Below are 23,604 nucleotides of genomic sequence, written 5' to 3' on the forward strand. Positions count from 1 at the left end.
TTCTTGTTCTACTCAATATTAGTGAGTTATTGGTGAATTCTTGTTCTACTCAATATAAGTGAGTTATTGGTGAATTCTTGTTCTACTCAGTATTAGTGAGTTATTGGTGAATTCTTGTTCTACTCAATATTAGTGAGTTATTGGTGAATTCTTGTTCTACTCAATATAAGTGAGTTATTGGTGAATTCTTGTTCTACTCAGTATTAGTGAGTTATTGGTGAATTCTTGCTCTACTCAGTATTAGTGAGGTGTTGGTGAATTCTTGTTCTACTCAATATTAGTGAGTTATTGGTGAATTCTTGCTCTACTCAGTATTAGTGAGTTGTTGGTGAATTCTTGTTCTACTCAGTATTAGTGAGTTATTGGTGAATTCTTCCTCTACTCAGTATTAGTGAGTTGTTGGTGAATTCTTGTTCTACTCAATATTAGTGAGTTATTGGTGAATTCTTGCTCTACTCAGTATTAGTGAGTTGTTGGTGAATTCTTGTTCTACTCAGTATTAGTGAGTTATTGGTGAATTCTTGTTCTACTCAGTATTAGTGAGTTGTTGGTGAATTCTTGCTCTACTCAGTATTAGTGAGCTGTTGGTGAATTCTTGTTCTACTCAATATAAGTGAGTTATTGGTGAATTCTTGTTCTACTCAGTATTAGTGAGTTATTGGTGAATTCTTGCTCTACTCAGTATTAGTGAGTTGTTGGTGAATTCTTGTTCTACTCAATATTAGTGAGTTATTGGTGAATTCTTGCTCTACTCAGTATTAGTGAGTTGTTGGTGAATTCTTGTTCTACTCAGTATTAGTGAGTTGTTGGTGAATTCTTGCTCTACTCAGTATTAGTGAGTTGTTGGTGAATTCTTGTTCTACTCAGTATTAGTGAGTTATTGGTGAATTCTTGCTCTACTCAGTATTAGTGAGTTGTTGGTGAATTCTTGTTCTACTCAGTATTAGTGAGTTATTGGTGAATTCTTGTTCTACTCAATATAAGTGAGTTATTGGTGAATTCTTGTTCTACTCAATATAAGTGAGTTATTGGTGAATTCTTGTTCTACTCAGTATTAGTGAGTTATTGGTGAATTCTTGCTCTACTCAGTATTAGTGAGTTATTGGTGAATTCTTGCTCTACTCAGTATTAGTGAGTTGTTGGTGAATTCTTGTTCTACTCAGTATTAGTGAGTTATTGGTGAATTCTTGCTCTACTCAGTATTAGTGAGTTGTTGGTGAATTCTTGTTCTACTCAGTATTAGTGAGTTGTTGGTGAATTCTTGTTCTACTCAGTATTAGTGAGTTGTTGGTGAATTCTTGTTCTACTCAGTATTAGTGAGTTGTTGGTGAATTCTTGTTCTACTCAATATTAGTGAGTTATTGATGAATTCTTGTTCGAGTGCTATGGCCTGTAAGTGCCATTCGAAACTTTTAGAATTTTCTAAGGATTTTCCGTGGTTCACAGTTTTTCTAATGAAAGCTTATTGTTAAGAACATAGATCTTAAAGTACATGGAAATGAATAAACGATGACAGAAATATTTTGGACAAAACTGATATAGCTGTAAACTTCTAAAACGTTTTCTCCGCGGTATAAACGTTTTCTCCGTGGTGTAAACGTTTTCTTCGCGGTGAAAACATTTTTCTCCATGGTCTGAAGCTTTTCTCTGCAGTGTAAATCTTTTCTCTGCAGAGTAATTGTTTTCCCCGCGGTAGAAAGGTTTTCTCCGGGGTGGAAAGGTTTTCTCTGGCGTGGAAAGATTTTCTCCGCGTGTTAAAGTTTTGTCCACGGTGGAAAGGTTATATTCAATACATGGTTGTCCTGTATAGAAAAAACTATTCTGTTCAATGTTTAGAACTTGTCTGAAAATTTTCTTTTACATTTCTTCTTGGAGGAACACCGTGTTACCGTTGAGGGTACGTATTCGCGATTACCATACAAAGATGTACTACCAGATCATCTAAATGACATTTTTCAAGGCACAGTACACGTAAAGAGCTCACTGATGCTCTTCTTTCTACTTAACCCGACCAATTTATAAATGATCAAGACAAAAAATAGGCAAAAGAATATAGTGTAAACATTAAAGCCGTCCAGCAAAAATAACAAAAGAGACACAGATTGGTCTAACTTCACTTCTTGCCCAGAAAAGCTCACTTTTTGCCGTGTTGAGCTGAAATGAGTGGGTGACATGCGCAAGGTTACAGATAATGCTCAGATGTTGTCATAGAGATGCCAGTTTAAGCACTATACGTGCTGCTCGTTACACGTACGCCATGTTTTTCTCATTCGCCCAGAGCTATATCGAGCCATGTTGAGCTCAACATCACGAATGTGGTACAAAAAAGTCTTTACTTGTGGAAATGTCTGGTGATTACGCCTTCCAAATTGATTTCTTCCACTGGCTATTTGCACTGCCTTTAACCTTCATTGAAATTTAATGAAAAAAAGAATTAACATATTAGCAGATAAAATTGGAATACACAGTTAAGTCTAATCCCGGGAATCTCTTTTGTTTGCCGAGACAAAATGGCGCCTCGAGACATCACGTGACCGACTGCGCTTGTTTGATTGGTGTGGCACTTTTCAGCCATCCAACTACACAATGGACCCTGACAGTTTAAATGGTCATCTTATTTCCCTATATAAGGGACATATACTAAGTCATAGGTCACGTTATATGCTCAGTGATTTGACATTTTAATGGCATGCTACTGCATCTGATTGGTTTGATTTCTGTCGTTCTACTTCACATGCTCAAACAAAGGTTTAGGTGGCCCACATGGCAAAGGGGATTAGCGCTCCAGTGCGGCTCAGGAAGAGGTCGATGTGAGTTCAAGTCCAGCTCATGCTGGCTTCCTATGCAGTCTTTTGTGGGAAGGTCTGTCAGCAACCTACGGATGGCCATGGGTTTCCACATCTGACCGAATCAGGTTTGATGCAGGGTGAAATGGAAGGAGGAATGGATAGACTAGAGATTGGAATCATTGGGATATATTATGATTTAGGATATGGATAAAACTCGGCTTCTCTACAGAGCAGTTTGTGACATAACAATATTGTACCATTCAGCAACACAACGATGTTGCTATATGTGTAATAAGATACATAGCCTGCTTTCGGAAATCAAGGACAGTTAAGCAGGCAGCTAAAGAGCATGTAATTGTCTAGTTACCCTCTGTCTAGGTTAAATAAATATTTTCAGATTTCTATTTTTGAAGTAGGGTGATATGCCATTTAAACACTTGAAGGAAAACAACTGTTGATGGTAACTTAAATGATTCAACCCCCATGAAAAGAGCATATCTCGCATACAATTTGGCGCAAATTGCAAATGCTCACAGTTAACAGGCCATTGAATTACGTAACATTAACAATGTTTAACTACACCTCAAAATGTTGCAAACATAGATGTTCAAAGGTTTCCTTCCAAACCCAATTTGGCCGCCAAACTAAGTGAGCTAGAAGATCAAACTTCAAAACCCTGAAAGATCCACGAGAATTTTGCTCCCAAATTTCAAACAGCTGCGAAATCACTTCCCAAATAAAAAAGTTTAATTGTCCGAGCAAAAACAATAAGCTTTCAGCCTTCAGCATGGAAGGCTAATAAGAGAGACAGAACGAGGACATCCCAATACGTTATGTAGGCCCTTATGGTTAAAAACTACTGTTTTCAATGCAATATTTATTTCACTGACTGCTTAATGTATTCCACGGTATTTTTTTGCAGTTATTTTTGTGAATGCATGTATAGTTTTTATATAATGAAAGAATACGATTCTAGCAACAAATACATGGTTCTAAGGATTGCAAGTGGTGAGAAAGCTACAAGCTATAGAGATCGGGTACATAATACCTCGAACATACACAGTCATGTCTGATGACACAATAATAGCATGGATGCAAGAAAATATAACGTGGAATATAGGACATCTTAAACGGTTGCAGTCAACAAGTGGCACGAGACAATCAAAACGCATGGTTTGGTCTCCATGCGCACTACATAAGCGTGTGTGTGCATGGGTCAAATATTAGTTGGCTATGTTTAGAAAAACCACCAAACGTTGCATTCACTCGATGTAAAAGTCTTATTTATGGAGATATACAACCAAGGAAGGCTCTAGCCAGTAAAATGTATAAATAAAGAACATAATACAGAAATATACAAATAAAAACTATTTTGGACATTTTAAACTAGGTCTGTAATTTGCCTCTGTGTAACCAAACAAACCAGTTTGAAAAAACTCCAGGAAACTGCCTTGTAAAAGCCCAAAACAGGACAAAAACAGACATGATTTTGTCGATCTGAAGAAAAAATAGTCCGGCAAACTGGATCGTGACGGACTGATGGACTGTCGGACAATGTGTAAGCATATATTCCCTACGGTAACGGCAAGGGACTACTAGGGAACATGACCGATTGGCGTTAATGTATTTTACATTAGTAGATGGATGGGTGAATAGATGGATGGATAGATGGGGGAGGAGCGGTTGGATCATGAGCACGTATGATCAGAAGAGTTGCCTGGTTGCATTCTCTCAAAAGTCATCAGTTAGATTTGCTCCCGGAGTTATGACGGAACGCATTTTCGTCAACCTAACGGATTAATCCGTCCGTGATAACGAATCAATCCCTTCCTGATTACCGATTAATTCGTTATCACGGATTAATCCGTTACATCGTTGAAAATGTAATCCGTCATCATTGTGGAAATGAACTTAACCGATGACTTTTTTAGTGTTACGGCCTTGGATGGTGTCGGATCATCATGATCATCATGAAGGGAAGAGTTAATTTGGGGTGAGGTATGGTGAATTAAGATATTTATGTGTGCTAAGATTGTGGGGTTGCATGAAAGAACGAATTAACATTTTAGATGTTTTTGGTATGTCTAAGGAACATTGTTTTCTAGAAATGCGAAAATCATATATCTGTGCCAAATGGAAAATTTTGAAGCGGAGATATACTCGTAAGTGTTTTATTAAGGCTCATTCTTGCTCTGAGCAAGGCGTAAGGCCTATAGGAACCTCTGTTTTCCTTCTGAACACTACCGATGCGCAGGCCAGTGCTTTTATAGTTTACAGCTATAGGATATATCCCACCACTTATAAACTAAGATGATATACGGTTCCACCCACCATAATGCTGGCCGCCGTCGTATAAGTGAAATATTCTTGAGTACGGCGTAAAACATCAATCAAATAAATAAATAAATAAATAAATGATATACGATTTGGATACTGTTAAACTTTCTTACGTATCTCCAACACCATTGAAATGCATTGTCCGCATTGGGTTTTTTTTTTTGTTTGGTATGCTTTTGAGAAAGAAACTTGAAAAATGAAGCAAGCATTTGTAGAAAGATTATTAAAAACTGTATACCGTAAAAACTGAGTTCGTGTGTCTTTCGTGACCATGCACAGCTATTTCTGCACCTTTATGACCAGGTATCCTTGTGAACTTCACTCCTGTAATGTGTGCTGATGCACGAAAAGCGAATTTAACATTAAATTACTGTTTTAGGGATAGGGAAAAGTTGTTGTGGCCTCATTGAGGACACACATTATCAATTTGGATCCATAAATTTCGTCCATGAGTAACTTGGCCATTTTTCCAGACTCTGAGAGTTCTATTTATTTTAGTAAGGTGTTTTGAGGTCTGCCTTGGAACATGAGATGTAAAATGAGATTTCTACTAGAAAATTGTATGTTTTAGCACCACAAATAATATTTTGTGACACTTATTCTCCTCTGAAAATGCATTATTGTGGCCGAATTTTAAGGGCATTTAGCGGTAATCAATATGGATCCATAAAGCTCACTTTATACAATCCAAAACATTTGACAGCATTTAATTCTTTGAAAAATAAATCAAACAAAGTTATTAAGGACATTTTATATACAGCTTTTAATGGTCATATTATTAAGCTGGTGTGCACTTCATTTTTTACGTTTGTTTCCCTTTAAACGTTCATGTGGAAATTGGTCTTGCGATTATTGACCTGGAATATCCATTGTAGCTGACTGTTGGTACGCGAATGGCGTCAGTTTAGATGCACAGGATTGTTTACAACGCGGAGGACTAAATACCGTAACTTTCCGTTTTATCAGGTAATCTTAATCAACTCATTTAATATTCCTATATACAGCTCATAATTCTTCCTGACATGTACAACATTCGTCCTTTCCGCTTTCAATGTCCTTGTTAGCGGTTCCAACAATGGCTCGATGCTTGGTCCCCGCCAGTGCCTCCAGACGTCCTCCAGCTGTCTCCACCACCTGTTAGTTATCGACTGGAAAACCCTTGGCCTTGTTTGATTCTATCCCATGAGAGATCTTGAACCCACTTTAGCGGCTGTCAAACCATTCGATATACACAGCCACCTTGGTTAAGGAATGGCTGGGTAACTTTGTGCTGTCTTAACGCCTTACGGGCGAGTCCGACCCGTTGCTCTTACAGTCTGTGGCGATGTCGTCAGTAGATTGACCCCTGTACGTTTGGTCATGACCAGGTTTAGGCAACTCCTTAGTCAGCCATCAAAACCCGGACCTATTGATTTAGGGTAACTGAAAAGAATTATCCTGTTATTTTATTGGTGGACGAGGGTCGGGCATTTGCCATATACTTTTTTACCTATGGAACTGACGATAAGAATCAGTTAGGGCTTGACTAAACTTTACATTATTTCTTTGGGATCTATTCTACTTCACGAACGAATAGTGCTTCGGTGTGCACATTACACCCTACAGCCGCCGTCGCATAAATGAAATATTCCGGAGTACGACGTGAAACACCAATCAAATAAATAAATAAAATACATGTACTCTAAAGCTACGTTCACGCGATGCGATTTAGACGTACAAAATTTAACCTAATCATAACGTTTGAATTCATAAATCGTCTTACATAGTGTACGTCCTAGCTTGGTTAGTTGAATTGGACGAGTCCCTATTAAAAATTGCACTGTTTGACCACGGCTTTACCAGTATATGTTCAGACATGATCTGCCATTGCACAACGTATACAATAGATCATGCTGCCAAATATGCCAACACATACACCATTTTTATTTACAGTTCACCTTATATACGGAACATTTTTCGATTGGGGTATATTCTATATACAGAACGTTTTTCCTTTACAGTATATTCTATATACAGAGCGCTTTTCATCTACAGTAAGTTCTATATACAGAACGTTTTTCGTTTACGGTATATTCTACACACAGGACATTTTCATTTACAGAATATTCCATGTACAGAAAATTTTCCATTTACAAAACATTCTGTACACAGAACATTTTTTTATTTACAGTAAACTTTTCATACAGGACGTTTTTGGATTCTATACTGATTCTGTGCATTCTATATATGGTACAGACAGTGCGTCGTTTACAGTATATTGTATACTTATCCCTGCTTATTTCAGAGCGAAAGGCCTTTGTGGATCTAATGCAAGTGTTTGTATTACAAATTTCAGCGAGTGAGATACAACTGCGTATATGTTTCGCATTTAATTACTTGACAAATTTCCACTGAAAGAGCCGGCCCGGAGAGCACAGTTGGAAGAACGTCCACTTCGGTAAGTCCTCTCAGTGAAGCAGCACTAGATAAAAGAGCGGTGGAAATCCGTCCTGCAACAAGGAGGCACATTACATACACCCTAAGGATTCCTTTGTCGTCATATGACTGAAAAATTGTTGAGTACGACGTTAAACCCCAAGCACTCACTCACTCACTCCACTGAAAGACAGTTTTAATCTGCTGCAATTTTAACAATACATATATTTTCAGTTTTATTTTAAGGGGAATTATGGATGATAGCTAATGGATAAGTCATATTTGTTACCAAACTTAATGGAATTGAATCGCACTTTTAGGGTAGCTTCGGGGGCGATAGATACAGGGTCAGTTTGGGGTGGGACACACCTGAGACCTTAAAAGAGGAAGTTGTAACTTCATCGCTTGGCGTTCAACATGAAAGGGGTAGTGCATCGACTGGTTGACCCGTATCAATATAATGGCTCGGGTGGGGCGCCTTACTTGCCTTCCGTAATTCGTCTCAGTGAAGCAGCACTAGATAAAAGAGCGGTGGAAATCCGGCCTGCAACAAGGAGGCACATGACACCTATATGCATTTCAAGGGCTCCTTCGTCATCATATGACTGAAAAGGAGTAGATACTACATCTTTTACCACATATAATGGAATTAATGGGGGATAAATATCTTGTTACCTTTGTGGTAAGGCGAGTTCACGACGCCAAAGTGCTGCTGCCACTGATTTATCATGCAGAAGACACCAGACAAGACACCCCGTCCAGTCACATTATAGTGACACTGAACAAACCAGTCCTGTTTCCTTGCCCTAACCTCTCAGTGAGGAGCGCCAAACGAGGCACCAGCAAGAATTATTTTCAAAGTCTTTAGTATGACCCGACAAGGGTTTGATCCAAGGTCTCCCGACTTCGAGGTGGACGCTCTTTAACCATTAGGCCACCGAAGTTTATCTGGTAAGAGGGCCTACATATCTTAACTCTGTTCTAACCTGGTGATCTCTGTGTAGGTATGAACTCTAATGGAATATAGGCCCATCTTTTATTTGTTAGCACTGTCAGTTCTTACACCGTATATGTCGCGTTCACAGTGTCTATGACGCCAGCGCTTGGGCTGATGCTGACGTCATTGTTGAAGGTTATTGTGCATGTACTGTAGCTGATCATGTTATAAACATCCTGTAAAAATAGAAGCATAATCTTGGCCATTTCATTCAGACGACCCATCAAGATTTGAACATCTTCTATATTTAGTTCCTTCAAGAGAATCCTAATGTGAAACAGCTGACGTTTTCCCATTTATTTTCAAGTTCCATCTATAATAGCTCGAGTATTTGTTGCCTGTTACGTTTATAGACGTGAATGGTGTCATGAATGGTGGTCACAGGGATAGACTGAGTGAGTATTTTTGTTTCGAGTTTAACGCCATTATGGGTATTCCCTGGTCGAGGTGATTAGCGTGCCAGTGCGGCACAATGACCAGGAGACGCGAGTTCCAGTCCAGCTCATATTGGCTTTCTCCCAGGCCGTACCCTGAAAGGTCGTGCAGCAAACTGCGGATGGTCGTGGCCTTCTCCCTTGCGCCATCCGCTTTCCTCCCATCATAATACTGGCCGGCGTCGTATAAGTGAAATATGCTTGAGTACGTGGTAAAACAAATAAATAAATATCGTCATTACGGTTAATATCACGATGTTTGTTACATGAAGGACTCTCAGTGTCTGTGGGCTTATGTTTCATGCCGTTTGTACATTTATAATTGTCTATGCAAATAGAACTGAGCGTCTTACCCTGGAATACTTCACTCGTATGACCGTCGTCAGGTATGCAGGTGGAAAAAATCGGAAAAAAGACCACAGCCCCTCATTGCATGGGTACCGGGCCTTCTAACATCTGTTTCACAAATCTACAGGGTCCTATTAAAATTCAAAATCTTACTCTTTTCAACAAAACAAAATATTTGAAGGCAGATTCTCAAACTTGGCTGAATTTATCCAACAATGGTACACAGCACGAAATAAATAGTAAACCTTTTTATTGATATGTGAAACGGTCTCCTGCATCTTAAAAATTATACATATATTTATTTGGTTGATGCTTTAAGGTGGGAGGAAATCGGGCAGAGCCTGGGAAACCCGCCCACGACCGTCCACTGTAGTACCTTCCCACGTACGGCCGGAGAGGGGGCCAGCACGAGCCGGACTTCAACTCACAACAACCGCATTGGTGAGAGGCTCCCAGGTCATTACGCGCTCTGGCGTGGTAATCACCTCGACCATGGAGGCCCACACCGTCCCACCCCCACACATTAAGTGCTTACAGACACCTCTACATGAGATAGACACCCGATGCACGAGAACATTACCCCAAAGGATATAAATCTTAATACCGTACAATTGGCGGCTTGACCAAGATCATCGTAACTTACATGGATATATCCATTAAAATGAATGGTTAAGGCAGGTATATATTTATTTGATTGGTGTTTTACGTCTCACTCAAAAATATTTCACTTATACGACGGTGGGCAGCTTTATGGTGGTATGAAACCGGACAGAACCCAGGAGGAAACCCGGTAGGTAGATAACCGGCTTAACATAAGACACAGCTATTTATTTATTTATTTATTTGGCCGTCAATGCCACACTCGCGAAGTTACCACACATGAAAAGTTCACAGGTTTAAGAGTTGATGGAGCTCGAGCGCCCCCTATCGGCACTGCCAGTCACTGCTCTTTTACGTTTGTAGGCCTATGTATGCATGTTTGAATTGTGAAAGACCTGTAGACTTCATTTCATACATTTACATGAAAATAAACGTTTTGTAATCATACGTGACACACAGGTAAACTTTCATATGTAGGCTGACACGGTACTTTTCTTGCAGTACCAATTTGGTTGCAGCTTTGTACACGTTAATATCCATTTTTGGGGTGTCATGTACCCAACGGTTACTGAACAGTCCAGCGTCGGGTGATACATGCAGCCTGTTTCAGCTGGTAACGGATTTGTTACTAAATGGCAACAACTTGGTTACAGTATCACTTAAAACTTATTGGTAAAGCCAAACATAGCCATGTGTTACAACCAGGGAAACTGACTGGTACTGAGTAGATGTCTTTTCTTGCATTTCCACTCAGTTACCAATTGGTACACTTAAAAAAATTAAAGTTAATTTTGACAGAATACCTGTTAAGTAATGCTTGAATCTATTCTGTTATTAAAACACAACATTGTGTCATATTCATGATAACATCCTGTTAGTGTAATATAATCGTTATGTAGAGTTAATTGAACATGTGTGTTATATTTAACAGAATAATCTGCTGCAATAACAGAATACATTCTAGCATCACTCAGACAACAGACATTCTGTTAAATTTAACAGATTATTTTTTTCAGAGTAACCAACCTTTTACAAACTTGTAAGGGTTGGTCACAGTTTGCGTGTGTAATGGTCTGAAAGGTTTATAAATGCTGCTAACTTAAAGACACCGGAGACTTTTAACTAAAAAAACCCATCAGCCAAAAATCAAATCGAATTTTTGCTATTGCTCTTTAGAATAGATAAAACAGTTACTATTTGGTTAGTATGAATCTTAGAAACTGAAAGACAATCGTCAGGGTCATTTATCATAAAAACATTTATTTATGTATTCACATTTGACAAACATGCTGGACATTCTCTGAGAGAACAGGTCAATTAAAACATCAAACAACTATAATCAAATGTAGCTAATATAAAATAAACAGAACAAAATCCATCTATAATGAATCTAACGCATGCAAAAAAAAAAAAAAAATCCCCTATTGACATACACTAGACTGCCCAGCAGTTCACACCATAACACCACCTTATCTAGGATTCACACAGCTAAATACCCGAGCAGTTAAGTTACATACAGTGTCAGCGCTGACATTGTCTCTAAAGCACAAGTCTGAAAATCACCAACTGGACTGCACTTAAATAATTTAGCCCAATAGATATTTACGGCCGGCGGAATCACCTCCACTGGTTTGCTCACAAGAAACTGTTCGACACCCCTTACTTCCTGCACTGTCGGCACATATGTGTAGTTTTGTTGCAATGGAAAATAAATGACAAACTTTTGTGCAGTACATGTAGCCACAAGAGCATAGGCTAGTTTAATGGAGTATTTAATCCCTGTACATAAAATAAAGGAATTGGACATTTCACAAAATTTGCACTCAATGGACCAACGCACACATAAATACATGTAACCCAAGATACTTGGAAGATGTTTCTTGAAATGCAGTTCTCCTGTGTATCAGATATGCCATAAAAAAGCTGTATTTTATGCACGAGTCGCGCTAAGATATCACTCTCCCCCAAAATAATCACAACCCATCCAAGATAATGATGGCGATTACTGGGATATAAACTAACACAATGCTTATGACAACCCACTTTATGATGGTGTGACACAACTTGCCTACGTATATCACTGAACTGTACTGATATCCATTCTACTGACTGACCAGCTAACATTAAAATGAACTACTGGAATTTCTATAACAAAACCCACTTAACCCAACAGAAAGTTGCTGATTCCAGATCCTGTGTTAAGCACTGTATGACATTCATTTATTATCATGATATGGTCTTAATGTCCCCATTCAAAAGAAAATCATTTGAAGGTGCAAGACAAGGACATCAAGGGCAATGTTGTTATATCTGAACACAATCAAACACGGGCTTCAGGTGATTGTATTCACTGCTCAAAATGCTTACATATTTCATGAATATATATCAAGTAAAAAAAACCAATAATTTACATAATCCTCACTGATGCCCACATACTATTAAACAAAAAAGGATGGACGTTTCAGTGCCAAGTTTGAAGTCAGGGTCCGAATTTATCAAGCAACTCAAAAAGTCAATCTCAGAACAGGAAAGAGCTCAAATTGTGATTAGTACTTTGTTCTGCAGTAAAGAATCAACGTACAAATTTTTATAGAAGGAAATATTTTAATTGCAGTGATGTTTGAATTTTTGGCATAAGTTTTAAGATGTTTAATAAATACAGGCCTTGCTTTGAATCAGAACACCTGTGCGTGTATTAGTATAAATCAAGATGACTATTGCAAGTTATGAGGGAATTTTTTGACACAAGAGTCGCAAATTTATATCTATGACAATGAAAATAAATCATGCATCATGTCCAGGGGATGAAAGTCACGGATAAAGAGGCATAAAAAAGAAAAAAAAGAGTGACAATGTGGTGAAGATGAAATGATTTGGAAGACAGGAAGAGTTTTACATAATGCCAAGCACTTTTAACAATCACTTTCACATGTGGCAGAGGTGTATTAGGGGATTGAAATCATACATAAAAGTTAAATCCCCAAAGATTAAAGTATTCCTTTGTCCAGTCATAAAATACAAATATCTTTATGCAACCTTTCAGTGCAGAAATACATGTAAGTAACCTAGAAGCTGAAAAATGAAGTGTGCATCCACACAGTAAGCTATAAATAAGATAAATTATTTTAGGCCTTTGACCAGGATATTATTTTGGCACCAACTTTCACCACACTCTCTAAAACAAAAAAGGTGAAAATACATGACTGTTTTTCAGGTTTTTAGCTTTCTACCAGAGAATTTATCTAACGTATACTTCAGTACAAACAAACTTGAGTTTCCATGACGATGATGCCATCAAAGAGGACACGGTTTCAGAAAACTTAAGTATAGTAAGTAACTTGCTTAAGTCAGAATTTCAACATGCACTGTTGCTCAACAAAACCTAAGTCAAATATTTAGTATAGTTTTCATCTTGTTGAAGCAAAACACTTTGTTTACCATAATTCTTCTGGAATTTCAAACACTCCCGAAATTCAGACACTCTTGAATATCCCAAACAGAATTTCAGAAGTTTCATGAGCCTGAGCCCCGATGATCAGCCTGTCAGCTTAAACATGTTTACTTTGTTCATTTGTCCACAATCCTGCGGAGTTTGGGGGATGTAACACATGATAATCCCAGTGGCTAACCATTCAAGCTAACCACTGTATTTCACCCTAAGTTTAACCCCTTTCCAGTAACACATTTCGCTTGATTCTGATTGATTCATCCACCTCATAGTCATATATTAAAGAGTTCTTTGTGAAACGCAATTAATTTCAAATAAAAAATATTTCTGTGTTGGCATCAAAAAGTATGATTTTAAGACCATTGCATGCTTCTACATTTTTACTTACCAAACTTCAGGCGAAATACAGTACGTTTAAACTGTATTGGTGCTTCAGGTCTCCCTTTAGCAACCTTTCATCTTGTTTACCTCCTTCACTTTAGAGAGCTGTGTTAGAGATTGTTTGACTCACAAAATGGCTAAAGATAATTTAGAGAGCTGACGGTCGGTATTTGTGAATCTAGAGGTAATGCCAAATCTGCATACTATTATCTTTTATAGGAGGAGAAGTATGTACAATGAATGAGGTATTTATGAATATGAGTTTATAAACTTCTAATATTCAGGCTTGAGTTACACATTCTTTAATCATGCGAGATACACGTACTACTCAAGGACTGTGTTCACACACATCTTCTAATCACCACAGACTGTTTGCATGTGTTTCCACACTTCCTAATCTTCATGGGGATACATGTATTTCTTATAACTTGTAACCATCTGGAATGAGTTCACACAGTAAAATACTGCAGATTCCAGTCATAAATCCTAGAAAAAGGTATGGAGGAGAAAATAGACAATAACCCCCACAGAAAAAAAATAATAAATAGAAAAGAAAAAAGGAAAGTGCAAACCTCTCAATAAATACATATCCAAATAAGATATTGTGATTAAGTTTTGGTGAATATAAATGTTGCATTTTGCACAAACACCTTGCCACATGAGTACAAATGAGGAGATTCTAAATATGTAGGCACCATTTTACAGTCACTCATAAGAATGTCCAAATTGGCATTGTCTTTGTCACCTTACCCTCCCAGGGGTTAAGATGACGATAACTTTGGTAATCAGGTATTAGATATGGTATAATAATGACGCTAATATCAGTGGTCCCAACACAATACCTGGCCGTGTGATTTATCTCTGCAATCACTGATGATGGACCAGGCTTTGGCCGTTATGTTGGACATACTTACACAAGCTCTGGTATCGAAGCAGCCTGGAGTATTTGAACATGGCAATCTGGCATGGGTTAACCTTTACATATCTATAGCATACAGATAAACCATGTGAAGATCACATGATACATTGTGTTTCCATCTCACTGTGAAGATACTGTGAAAACACACACATGAAGCATTCATCACAATTCCTTAATGTGATTGTTAAATGTACTTCAGAAAACACACAAATGAAGCCTTCATCACAAGTTCCTCCCTGTGGATGTATAAAGGCGTACTTAAGAAAACACACAGATGAAGCCTTCTCCACAATTCCTTCCTGTGATTGTATAAAGGTGTACTTAAGAAAACGCACAAATGAAGCCTTTGTCACAATTCTTTCCTGTGGCTGTATAAAGGTGTTCTTAAGACAACGCACAAATGAAGCCTTCATCACAATTCCTTCCTGTGGCTGTATAAAGGTGTTCTTAAGACAACGCACAAATGAAGCCTTTGTCACAATTTCTTCCTGTGGCTGTATAAAGGTGTACTTAGGAAAACACATAAATGAAGCCTTCGTCACAATTCCTTCCTGTGGCTGTATAAAGGTGTACTTAGGAAAACACATAAATGAAGCCTTCATCACAATTCCTTCCTGTGGCTGTATAAATGTGTACTTAAGAAAACGCACAAATGAAGCCTTCGTCAGAATTCCTTCCTGTGGCTGTATAAATGTGTACTTAGAAAACACACAGATACCATGTCACCATCGTAATTCTTTTCTGCTAAGATAAACTTTCTCTTTGGCGTCAATCTTCGTCGTGAAATCTGTGTTTCCACTAGCAGTTAATCAATTCTTGAAAGCCTCATCAATACTTCCCAAGAGCAGTAGAACGGTTCTGGAAACCAGCCATTTAATAATTCTAGAGACATTTTGGTCGATGTTATCAAGGACCCTGATACGTGCACAAGATTTGTCCATGACCAGCAAATCCTCAATTGTTATCTCACTGATCCAGCAGTATGCGGACATAAGCTGTAACTCCCAGCAATCACACGCCTGCATCCTTGATGAGAGCATCTGTAATTCCCAGCACAATACTGAATCTTCCAACATCACTGTAGGTATGCATCATATCATCATCTTATCTATTCAATGTGGGACTTGTAAAACTCCTTCTCCTCCATATCAAGAGGTTGCAAAGCTGTGAACTCATTTGTTCTTTTTCTTTATTACCTCACAATTATCGATGTACCATAAAACATGTATGAACCACGCACGCACTGCAACGTCACAGAAGAAAATGATGTGTTGTACTGTCATTTGGACCTTCTGTGTAGCTTGTCCTTGAGTCTCCCATTGTTGGTGACTTACGTTAGCAATGCACACAACTCACGGCTATTACACACTTCCCATTACATTTAGCCAGATTATCACAAGACCATGTCAGGTTCATGTACAGTTCCACCATGGATGACCCTAGAGATGAAACATGAACGACAACAAACACTGAGCGGTGGTCTAAGATTCCTGCAGGGGTCAAACCCCGGGAACTTTCGACCCATACATAAGATAATGATGAATCTTTCTAATCTTTGGTCTTTTCCGTCGAGGCTTGTTAAACTTGAATTTATAAAAGTGACACACAAGGAAAACCACGACTAATATTGTCCCAAGAAATGCCACTGCTGGGAAGACGGTGAGCCCATCTGACACAGATACTCCGTTACCAGACTGCCAGTTTATCACAGGGCTATCTCGGATCCCCAGGGGTAGGGCGTTACCTGGCTTGTTCATCACGGGAACTGGTGGCTCCAGGCCAATAGATAAAAGCTTCTGTGGCTGGTACAGATTGCTACAAAGATACAAAGAAAGAGACATACATTGTATGTGCCTGTGACTGGATCAGCAGTCAATGCAGTTTGTTTTATTGCTGTGTTATCCCACACCCATGTATGTTTCCCTACACTGCATGTTAATGGTAATGCCACTTACAGCTTCAGACTTATTGTCACACCTGGTTTAAATGATAATAATAAAGTCACCATGTGAAGGCCATGGGTTTCACAAGCTTTTAACCTACTTCCCGGGATCCAGGGTGATGCCTTGACTTTATTATTATAATGGTAAAGTTGCTGGGTGCAGAAAACCAGACAGACCCCAGACGAAACCGTCACACCTTCTCAAGTACATCACTGGACAAATGTGCTGATGTAAAGTCACAACTACACCAGCCAGACATGGATTTGAATTTTTTACAGTGCTGGTAACTTTTGCCTCGAGATTCAACGCTTAGTTTTGTAGTCGGCTTACAATCTAAAATTACTTCCATACAATTAAATTACTTTGTCACATCTTTATCGGATAGCACTACAATTAAAACCATTCAGGTAACGCTGAATAATAATGATATTAAGTCATTCCTTCCACTACAAACATCAGGTTTAATATCTCCCATATCTGTCTAAGCAGTTCAACTTAGCACTGTACAAATAGCTACATGTGCTTACCTAGGGGCAGAAGTGTTAAGGGGGTGCGGCTGTGCCCATATAAGATGAGGGCAGGGAGGGAGGGGGCGGGCCTGCTGGCTGCCCAAGTGGCCTTCAAGGACCTTGGAGTAGCGATACAGGTGGCTTCCTGTGAAAGCAACCAAAATGACAACATAACAAAATAGAAATTCCCTCGCCTCTGTGACATTTTTTTCCTTCATAAGGTTATTTATTTGATTGGTGTTGAAATATAAGAATATTCACTCATTATGAAGGTCAGGTTAAATACATGATCATCTGAAGATTGCCGACAGGCCTTCCCACTCACAACAGGAGAGGTAGCCAGCATGAGCTGGACTCACAGTGACTCACAGCAGGAGAGGTAGCCAGCATAAGCTGGACTCACAGTGACTCACAGCAGGAGAGGTAGCCAGCATGAGCTGGACTCACAGTGACTCACAGCAGGAGAGGTAGCCAGCATGAGCTGGACTCACAGTGACTCACAACAGGAGAGGCAGCCAGCATGAGCTGGACTCACAGTGACTGCATTGGTCAGAGACTCCCAAGTTATTGTGCTCCACTAGCATGCTAATCCTCTGGCCACATACTTTTTTATTTCTACAGTTACAACCATGTTGTGAAGAATTTTCACTTCGGTCAGGTTTAAGATCTGAAAACAGCTTTGCTTTGAGAAAACCATAGATTTCCTTGGTACATGTAATGGACAACTGCCTGACTTATAGCTTCTAATGAGTGAGAGGAAGCTGAATTAATGCCAATGATTTTAGTGGTCAACAACAACAACATTTAGCAGCACACTGACCTTCCATTCTCTCTGGAAGATCCAGTACTGGAGGCAGAGTTATCTTCTCCTGGTTGGTCAGACTGGATGGTAAAGTATTGTACGCTGTGTACTCTAACAGGGCACTTAGCAGCCAAAAACAATCTGAACAAAAAAAAAAAAAAAAACAACAACGAATAAACAAAGCAATTTAATTTTAAATTTGACTTACCTGCTGACATAAAATACCTGCGCCAAAAGTTAAAGATATACAGGTTGGTCACTCCCTAAAGACGACTTGTGAGGGACAGTAACAAGGTGAGGGAATGCTCTCCATAATAATACTGCCACATAATGCCACATCACCAAATCAGATTCATCATTATTCTTCTAAACATTTTACAGAAACAAATCAAAGAAAAGTGCATTTATTTATTTCATTAGTGTCTTACATAGTATACAAGTCTACTTCACTGATTCCACAGTGTTGAGCTTGATGGACTGGGCATGCCGAGTGGAGCCTCAAAGAGGGCCTTTAATTACATGTAGATGTTGAGTCGTCAATCTGCTCACCTTTCTGTAAGTGACTGTTGTCAAGACAGTTGGAGTCTCCGTAGAGAGCCACCCGGCCCCCTGTGGGTTTAGTGCGGGTCTGGTACAGACCTAAGGTAGGCACATTCTCCACGGATAACGTCTCACCTTTGAGAACCTCATTACCTGTGAAGAGAACCCGATAAAATGTACATATCTGTCTGGCGTTGACCTAACCTAGATGACCTTAAATTTTCTCCATGACTAACTTGCTCATTTTTCCTGATTGTGAGAGTTCTATCGATTTTAAAAACGCAGAAGTTTGCTTGGAACATGGGATGATGTTCTACTGGAAAACTGTACACTCCAGTACCCAAAAAACAACATTTCGTGACATTTATTTGCCTCTAACAATGCTCTTTTGTGAACAACATTTTAGGTCATGTAGGGTATTTATTTATTTATTAAGAGAGCTGGGGAAATTCACTGTTTCTTACCCTTTGCGAGAGTATCTACAGTCAATGCCAAATTGTTTAAACTAGAAGATGAAGCCATGAAAATAACACAAATGTGAAAAGTCATTTATAAATACAATCTTCAAAATTTCTCTTTTCTTTCTGATTTTTTTTAAATGGAGAAATTTGAAATAACTTTTGTATTCTGAGGTAAATAAAACCACCTGTTGGTTTACTGTTTTCACCTGAGGTCAATTAGGTTTTACAATTTCAGAAGCACATATGATATTTTGATGTCAACACTTCTGCTTTTCTGGTAACAAATTAATCAAACTTCACAAAAATTCTTAAGTGGCCCTATCCGGTGGATGAATCAAGAGTGTGAGTGAGCTTTTGGGGTTTAATGTCGTACTTAATAATTTTTCAGTGGAATGACGACGAAGGAGTCCTTAGAATGCATGTAATGTGCCTCCTTGATGCAGGACGGATTTCCATGGCTCTTTCATCTAGTGCTGCTTCACTGAGATGCCTTACCAAAGGCAATTAAGCTGCCTAGCCTGAGGCATTATACTGGTACGGGTCAACCAGTCGTTGCACTATCCACTTCATGCAGAACACCAAGCGAGGAAGTTACAACTTCCTCTTTTAAGGTCTTAGGTATGACTCGACCCAGGATTGACCCTGGATCTACCGCTCCCCGAAGCGGACGCTCTACCAACTGTGCTATTGGGGCCGGTGCAGATGAATCAAGAAGGATGTGTCACTTGAAACAAGTCATACTTTAGGTAAAATACAGGACATTTTACATAATATATTCTAAATGAGGCTGTTAAAATGTTCAGCAACAAGACACCATAACATCATCATTCGATTAGCATATATCTGGACCGACTTACCCTGATCTTTAAGAGTTTGTGCTATGACAATTCCTTCCTCAGGGAATTTAGAAATACTTGTCCCAGAAGCATAATACACTGAAAACAGAAGGCATACATGGATTATTAAAAATGGAAACAACAACTGTTATCTTCATAGCTGTGATTTACACAGCATGTCATAACTGAAACATATACCACGGCCAGATTACCTAACCTAAAAGAAAAAAACTTGCTTCCACAGATAAAGTAAAAATATTCAGTCATGCTTTATTTCCGTAATCAATCAGATGTAGTTAACGATGCATTAAGGTGTTCAAATTGATCTGATGCCACAGCTCCAACACATACATTTACATCAAAGGTAAAGGATAAAATTCAGAGAAAAACCTAGGTTGACTTACTGTCGTGGTCTCCCAGAACAAAGTCCCCTTCATACACCTGATCACTGCAACAAAAGAGGGGAGACTTTTATAAAAGGGCTGTAATGTGCAATGGAGCAAACGAACGCCTTGCAGCAGCTATATTTATTAGTCTGGGAGCTAGCAAAGGTTTATCGGTCGAGAAAAGGTTTGGCACACTGAACACACAGGACTACAGGTGCAAACTCCGAAATGGTGATTCTTAAGTGGGGGTTGGGGTTCAAATTATCCCAAAACTACAAATGTTATCGGTCACGGCAGAGTACAAGGATGAAACTTATCTTATGGATCTTATCACCTAAAGTGAAATTCTTATGTTTCCAGCTCATGCTAAAAGTCATTTAGGAATGGCGTAGTTAATTCTAATTAGGATTTTTACCAGTCATATCACATACAAGGTTGCTTTTTCACCAAACAATACCTTGAGATATATTCATTATGAAAATGCTAATGGTTAAGTTCCAACTCCTTACTCAAAACCACTTAAGAATGGGCCAAATGGTCACAGTATAAGTGACAGAATGAGTGACTGATAATGACATTACCTTTGCACCTAGGTAGTATTTCACCCTTCTCATAGCTATGTCAGGTGTGAGACTTTGGGAATGTTATATGGATTGAGACACAGTCAGAATGATGGGTCTCGCACACTGGTTCAGGTTACGGTGTGTTAATGAGTCACACTCACCTGAAAGCCATCCCAAGAGGAGCCAGGAGATCGTTAGTCGCAGGTATGTTTGCCCCACCTGTATCTGGCATCCACCATTGCCTGGAATTAGAAACAATGATTCAAGCGAAATTTTCAATATATCAGAGGTATAAACACTGAAATCATCAAGATAAAAAGATCAAGTAAGTAAGAAATGAAATACCTTGTACAATATGTATGTATGCCAGCTTTCTGATGTCGTACTTAACAATTTTTCGGTCGTTTGATGACGAGGGGCCATTAGGTGTTTATACATATACCGTGTCTTCTTGTGGCAGGGCAACAAGTACCACTTTTAAAGTATCTGGAGTACTGTGTTAAACACCAATCGAATAAATAAATAAATAAATGACGTCTTTGGAATAACCCAATCCTGGTTTGATCTTATGTCTCCCAACATTATCAGTGTTAAGAACTGACAAGACAAAATTCCATTTCTCATAAACAATGGAACTCACGGATATATATTTGGACAGCATTTGTAATTTTTATTACAATTCATGAGCACCTAGCTTATGAATAAACATGTAAAGAAAAAGTCATCCAGATATATTCCGCGATTCACCAGAGAAAACTATTCATAGCTTGCTTAGGCTGACCGTAAACCAAGGAAAATGGAAAGACTTTAACAGATCTTACCTGGTGTTTTCATCATAAAATTTGACTTTCTTCATGACGGAGACATTGTACCAGTCCGCAAAGACGATAAGTGAGAGACCCTGGTCGATGTCACGCTTCAGCTTTGTGATCTCCTCTGGGAAGTATTCCTCCTCAGCATCGACAACCAGGAGAGTGCCTGTCAGGGGAGATCACTCTGTGTTAGTTACGCACGGCCAACAGTTCTCTCCACATAAACAGAATACGTTTTTTAACATAGCCTTGATTTTCTGTTTTGTTTCAAAAATCAACTTTTATTGAAGCTTTAGCAGCAGATCTCAGAGTAAAACGAATTACTCACCATACTGGCTGGCATCAAAACAGGTAAACGGGGAACCTGAAACACAAAATAAAGGCACACCGCTTTAATTATGCCTCTTATTAATGATAAATATGATTTATTGATTGATTTGAATGACGTTTAACAGCATGTTGACTTGCACTACAGCAGTCATTTTTCATGGTGGTAGAAACTTGACAAATCTACTACCTTAATGCTACAGTGGAAGTAATTGATTTGTGAATGTCCTATTGTACTCAGATTACTTTTACACTTTACTTTAGGTGACTAGAATCATTCACACGCTGAGGATCAGCCCAAAGTAAGTTAAACTTTAATGTCTACTGATGTGTTATGCTGACCTTGCCATTGCTTAAGGTCAAATATAGACACAGAATTTATATTCAATAATTTATTTATTGGAAAATGCCCAGCTGAAGGCAGCGGTTACATTTCTTTACAAGATAGACATGTTTACTTCAGGTCTGTTCGCAACCTGCAGATGATTGTGGGTTTCCGCCCAGGCTCTGCCCGTTTTCCTCATACTATAATGCTTGCCGCTGTCATATAAGTGAAATATTCTTCAGTGCGACATGAAACACCAATCAGATAAATAAATATGTTTACTTCAGGGTCAAACAAAGCTCCATGTAAGAAATATCACGGCTTAAAGCAAAAGGTTATATGTATACTGTCATCACTTCAGTCTTCAAATAAAACAGAAAACAAACTTTTCGGCCAGGGTAATAATATGAGTAATCTACATGTTACAATTCTCACCTAAAACTTCCACATAAAATCCATTATTTCTCAGATGATGATACATGTCTTTGAAGTTAGTGTGAATATGGTCTCCGTTCCTGATAAAAACCAAACAAGACAGAAATTACACTAAAGTAATTAATAAAACTAGTAAACTTTCTCATATGAAAGAGCAAATTTTAGAGTAATTTATGCATATTTAAAATTTGATTTTGGAAACAAAACTACATTGGTTCAATTGGCCAATTTCAGGCCTTCACAAAAAGTATAATTTTAATAGTCTACACAGAATAATGCCCTCAGAATATGCTTGAACAAACACCTCGCAAACAAGTGGAAAGGTTGAAGAATTACAGTATATGATTAAGTCATGAGGGTTCATTAAATATTCTAGGGCTCAATTTTCAACATTCAGTTTACAAGACAAAAAAAGAAAAGAGTGAGGTTTTGCTCCTGTGTTAGATTACTTTATTTACACTTTTAAGAAACCCTTCACTAAGAATTGAACACAAGTCTTTCTCTTTAAAAGGAACTTAATCTTTCACTCTAATGGAACAGAAATCCTGAAATTTTTTGTCCTAATATAAGTGAGCTGTTTAATTCTTTTGGAGGATTTAACACTGATAGTGGTAAGTGACAGGTAATTGCCCTTCAGCATACAGAACGTGTTACCATTACACACTGATGTCTTATAATTATCGTGAATAAACAATTAACGAATCAATAGTAGCCACTGATAAAATCTGGCCTGTGAGTAGGTATTTGCCTTACCAGTCCAATGGGTCATTCTTCATCCTCAGGTTGTCTCTTGGGAAGTAGCCAGGGGGATACCTCAGGTTGTGGTACTGGTCCCATAAAACACGCTTACTGCAAGGCAGATGGAATGTAATGACTGGCAAATAGTATTTATTTATTTATTTGATTGGTGTTTTACGCCGTACTCAAGAATATTTCACTTACGACGGTGGCCAACATTATGGTGGACAGAAACCGGGCAGAGCCCGGGGGAAACCCA

General features: G+C 38.6%; 1 protein-coding gene across 2 annotated transcripts in view; it reads right to left on the minus strand.

The window, feature by feature from the left end:
- Positions 1 to 11,166: 11,166 nt before the first annotated feature.
- Positions 11,167 to 23,604, minus strand: part of LOC135465404 (membrane-bound transcription factor site-1 protease-like) — a 30,170-nt gene continuing 17,732 nt past the window's right edge. The window contains exons 20-30 of one of the 2 annotated variants that reach the window (XM_064742637.1): positions 23,361 to 23,456; positions 22,608 to 22,687; positions 21,849 to 21,884; positions 21,530 to 21,686; positions 20,870 to 20,950; positions 20,164 to 20,207; positions 19,781 to 19,858; positions 18,472 to 18,615; positions 17,941 to 18,063; positions 17,139 to 17,265; positions 11,167 to 16,483 (exon numbers count right to left, since the gene is read on the minus strand). In XM_064742637.1, the coding sequence (XP_064598707.1) occupies positions 16,168 to 16,483; positions 17,139 to 17,265; positions 17,941 to 18,063; positions 18,472 to 18,615; positions 19,781 to 19,858; positions 20,164 to 20,207; positions 20,870 to 20,950; positions 21,530 to 21,686; positions 21,849 to 21,884; positions 22,608 to 22,687; positions 23,361 to 23,456 (1,282 nt within the window). In that variant the 3' untranslated portion in view covers positions 11,167 to 16,167. Of the gene's footprint in view, positions 16,484 to 17,138; positions 17,266 to 17,940; positions 18,064 to 18,130; positions 18,148 to 18,471; positions 18,616 to 19,780; positions 19,859 to 20,163; positions 20,208 to 20,869; positions 20,951 to 21,529; positions 21,687 to 21,848; positions 21,885 to 22,607; positions 22,688 to 23,360; positions 23,457 to 23,604 lie in introns of both variants that reach the window. The other variant, XM_064742638.1, reaches the window with a different exon arrangement.

Source organism: Liolophura sinensis, chromosome 5 (genome assembly GCF_032854445.1).
Source record: "Liolophura sinensis isolate JHLJ2023 chromosome 5, CUHK_Ljap_v2, whole genome shotgun sequence".
Lineage (NCBI taxonomy): Eukaryota > Metazoa > Mollusca > Polyplacophora > Chitonida > Chitonidae > Liolophura > Liolophura sinensis.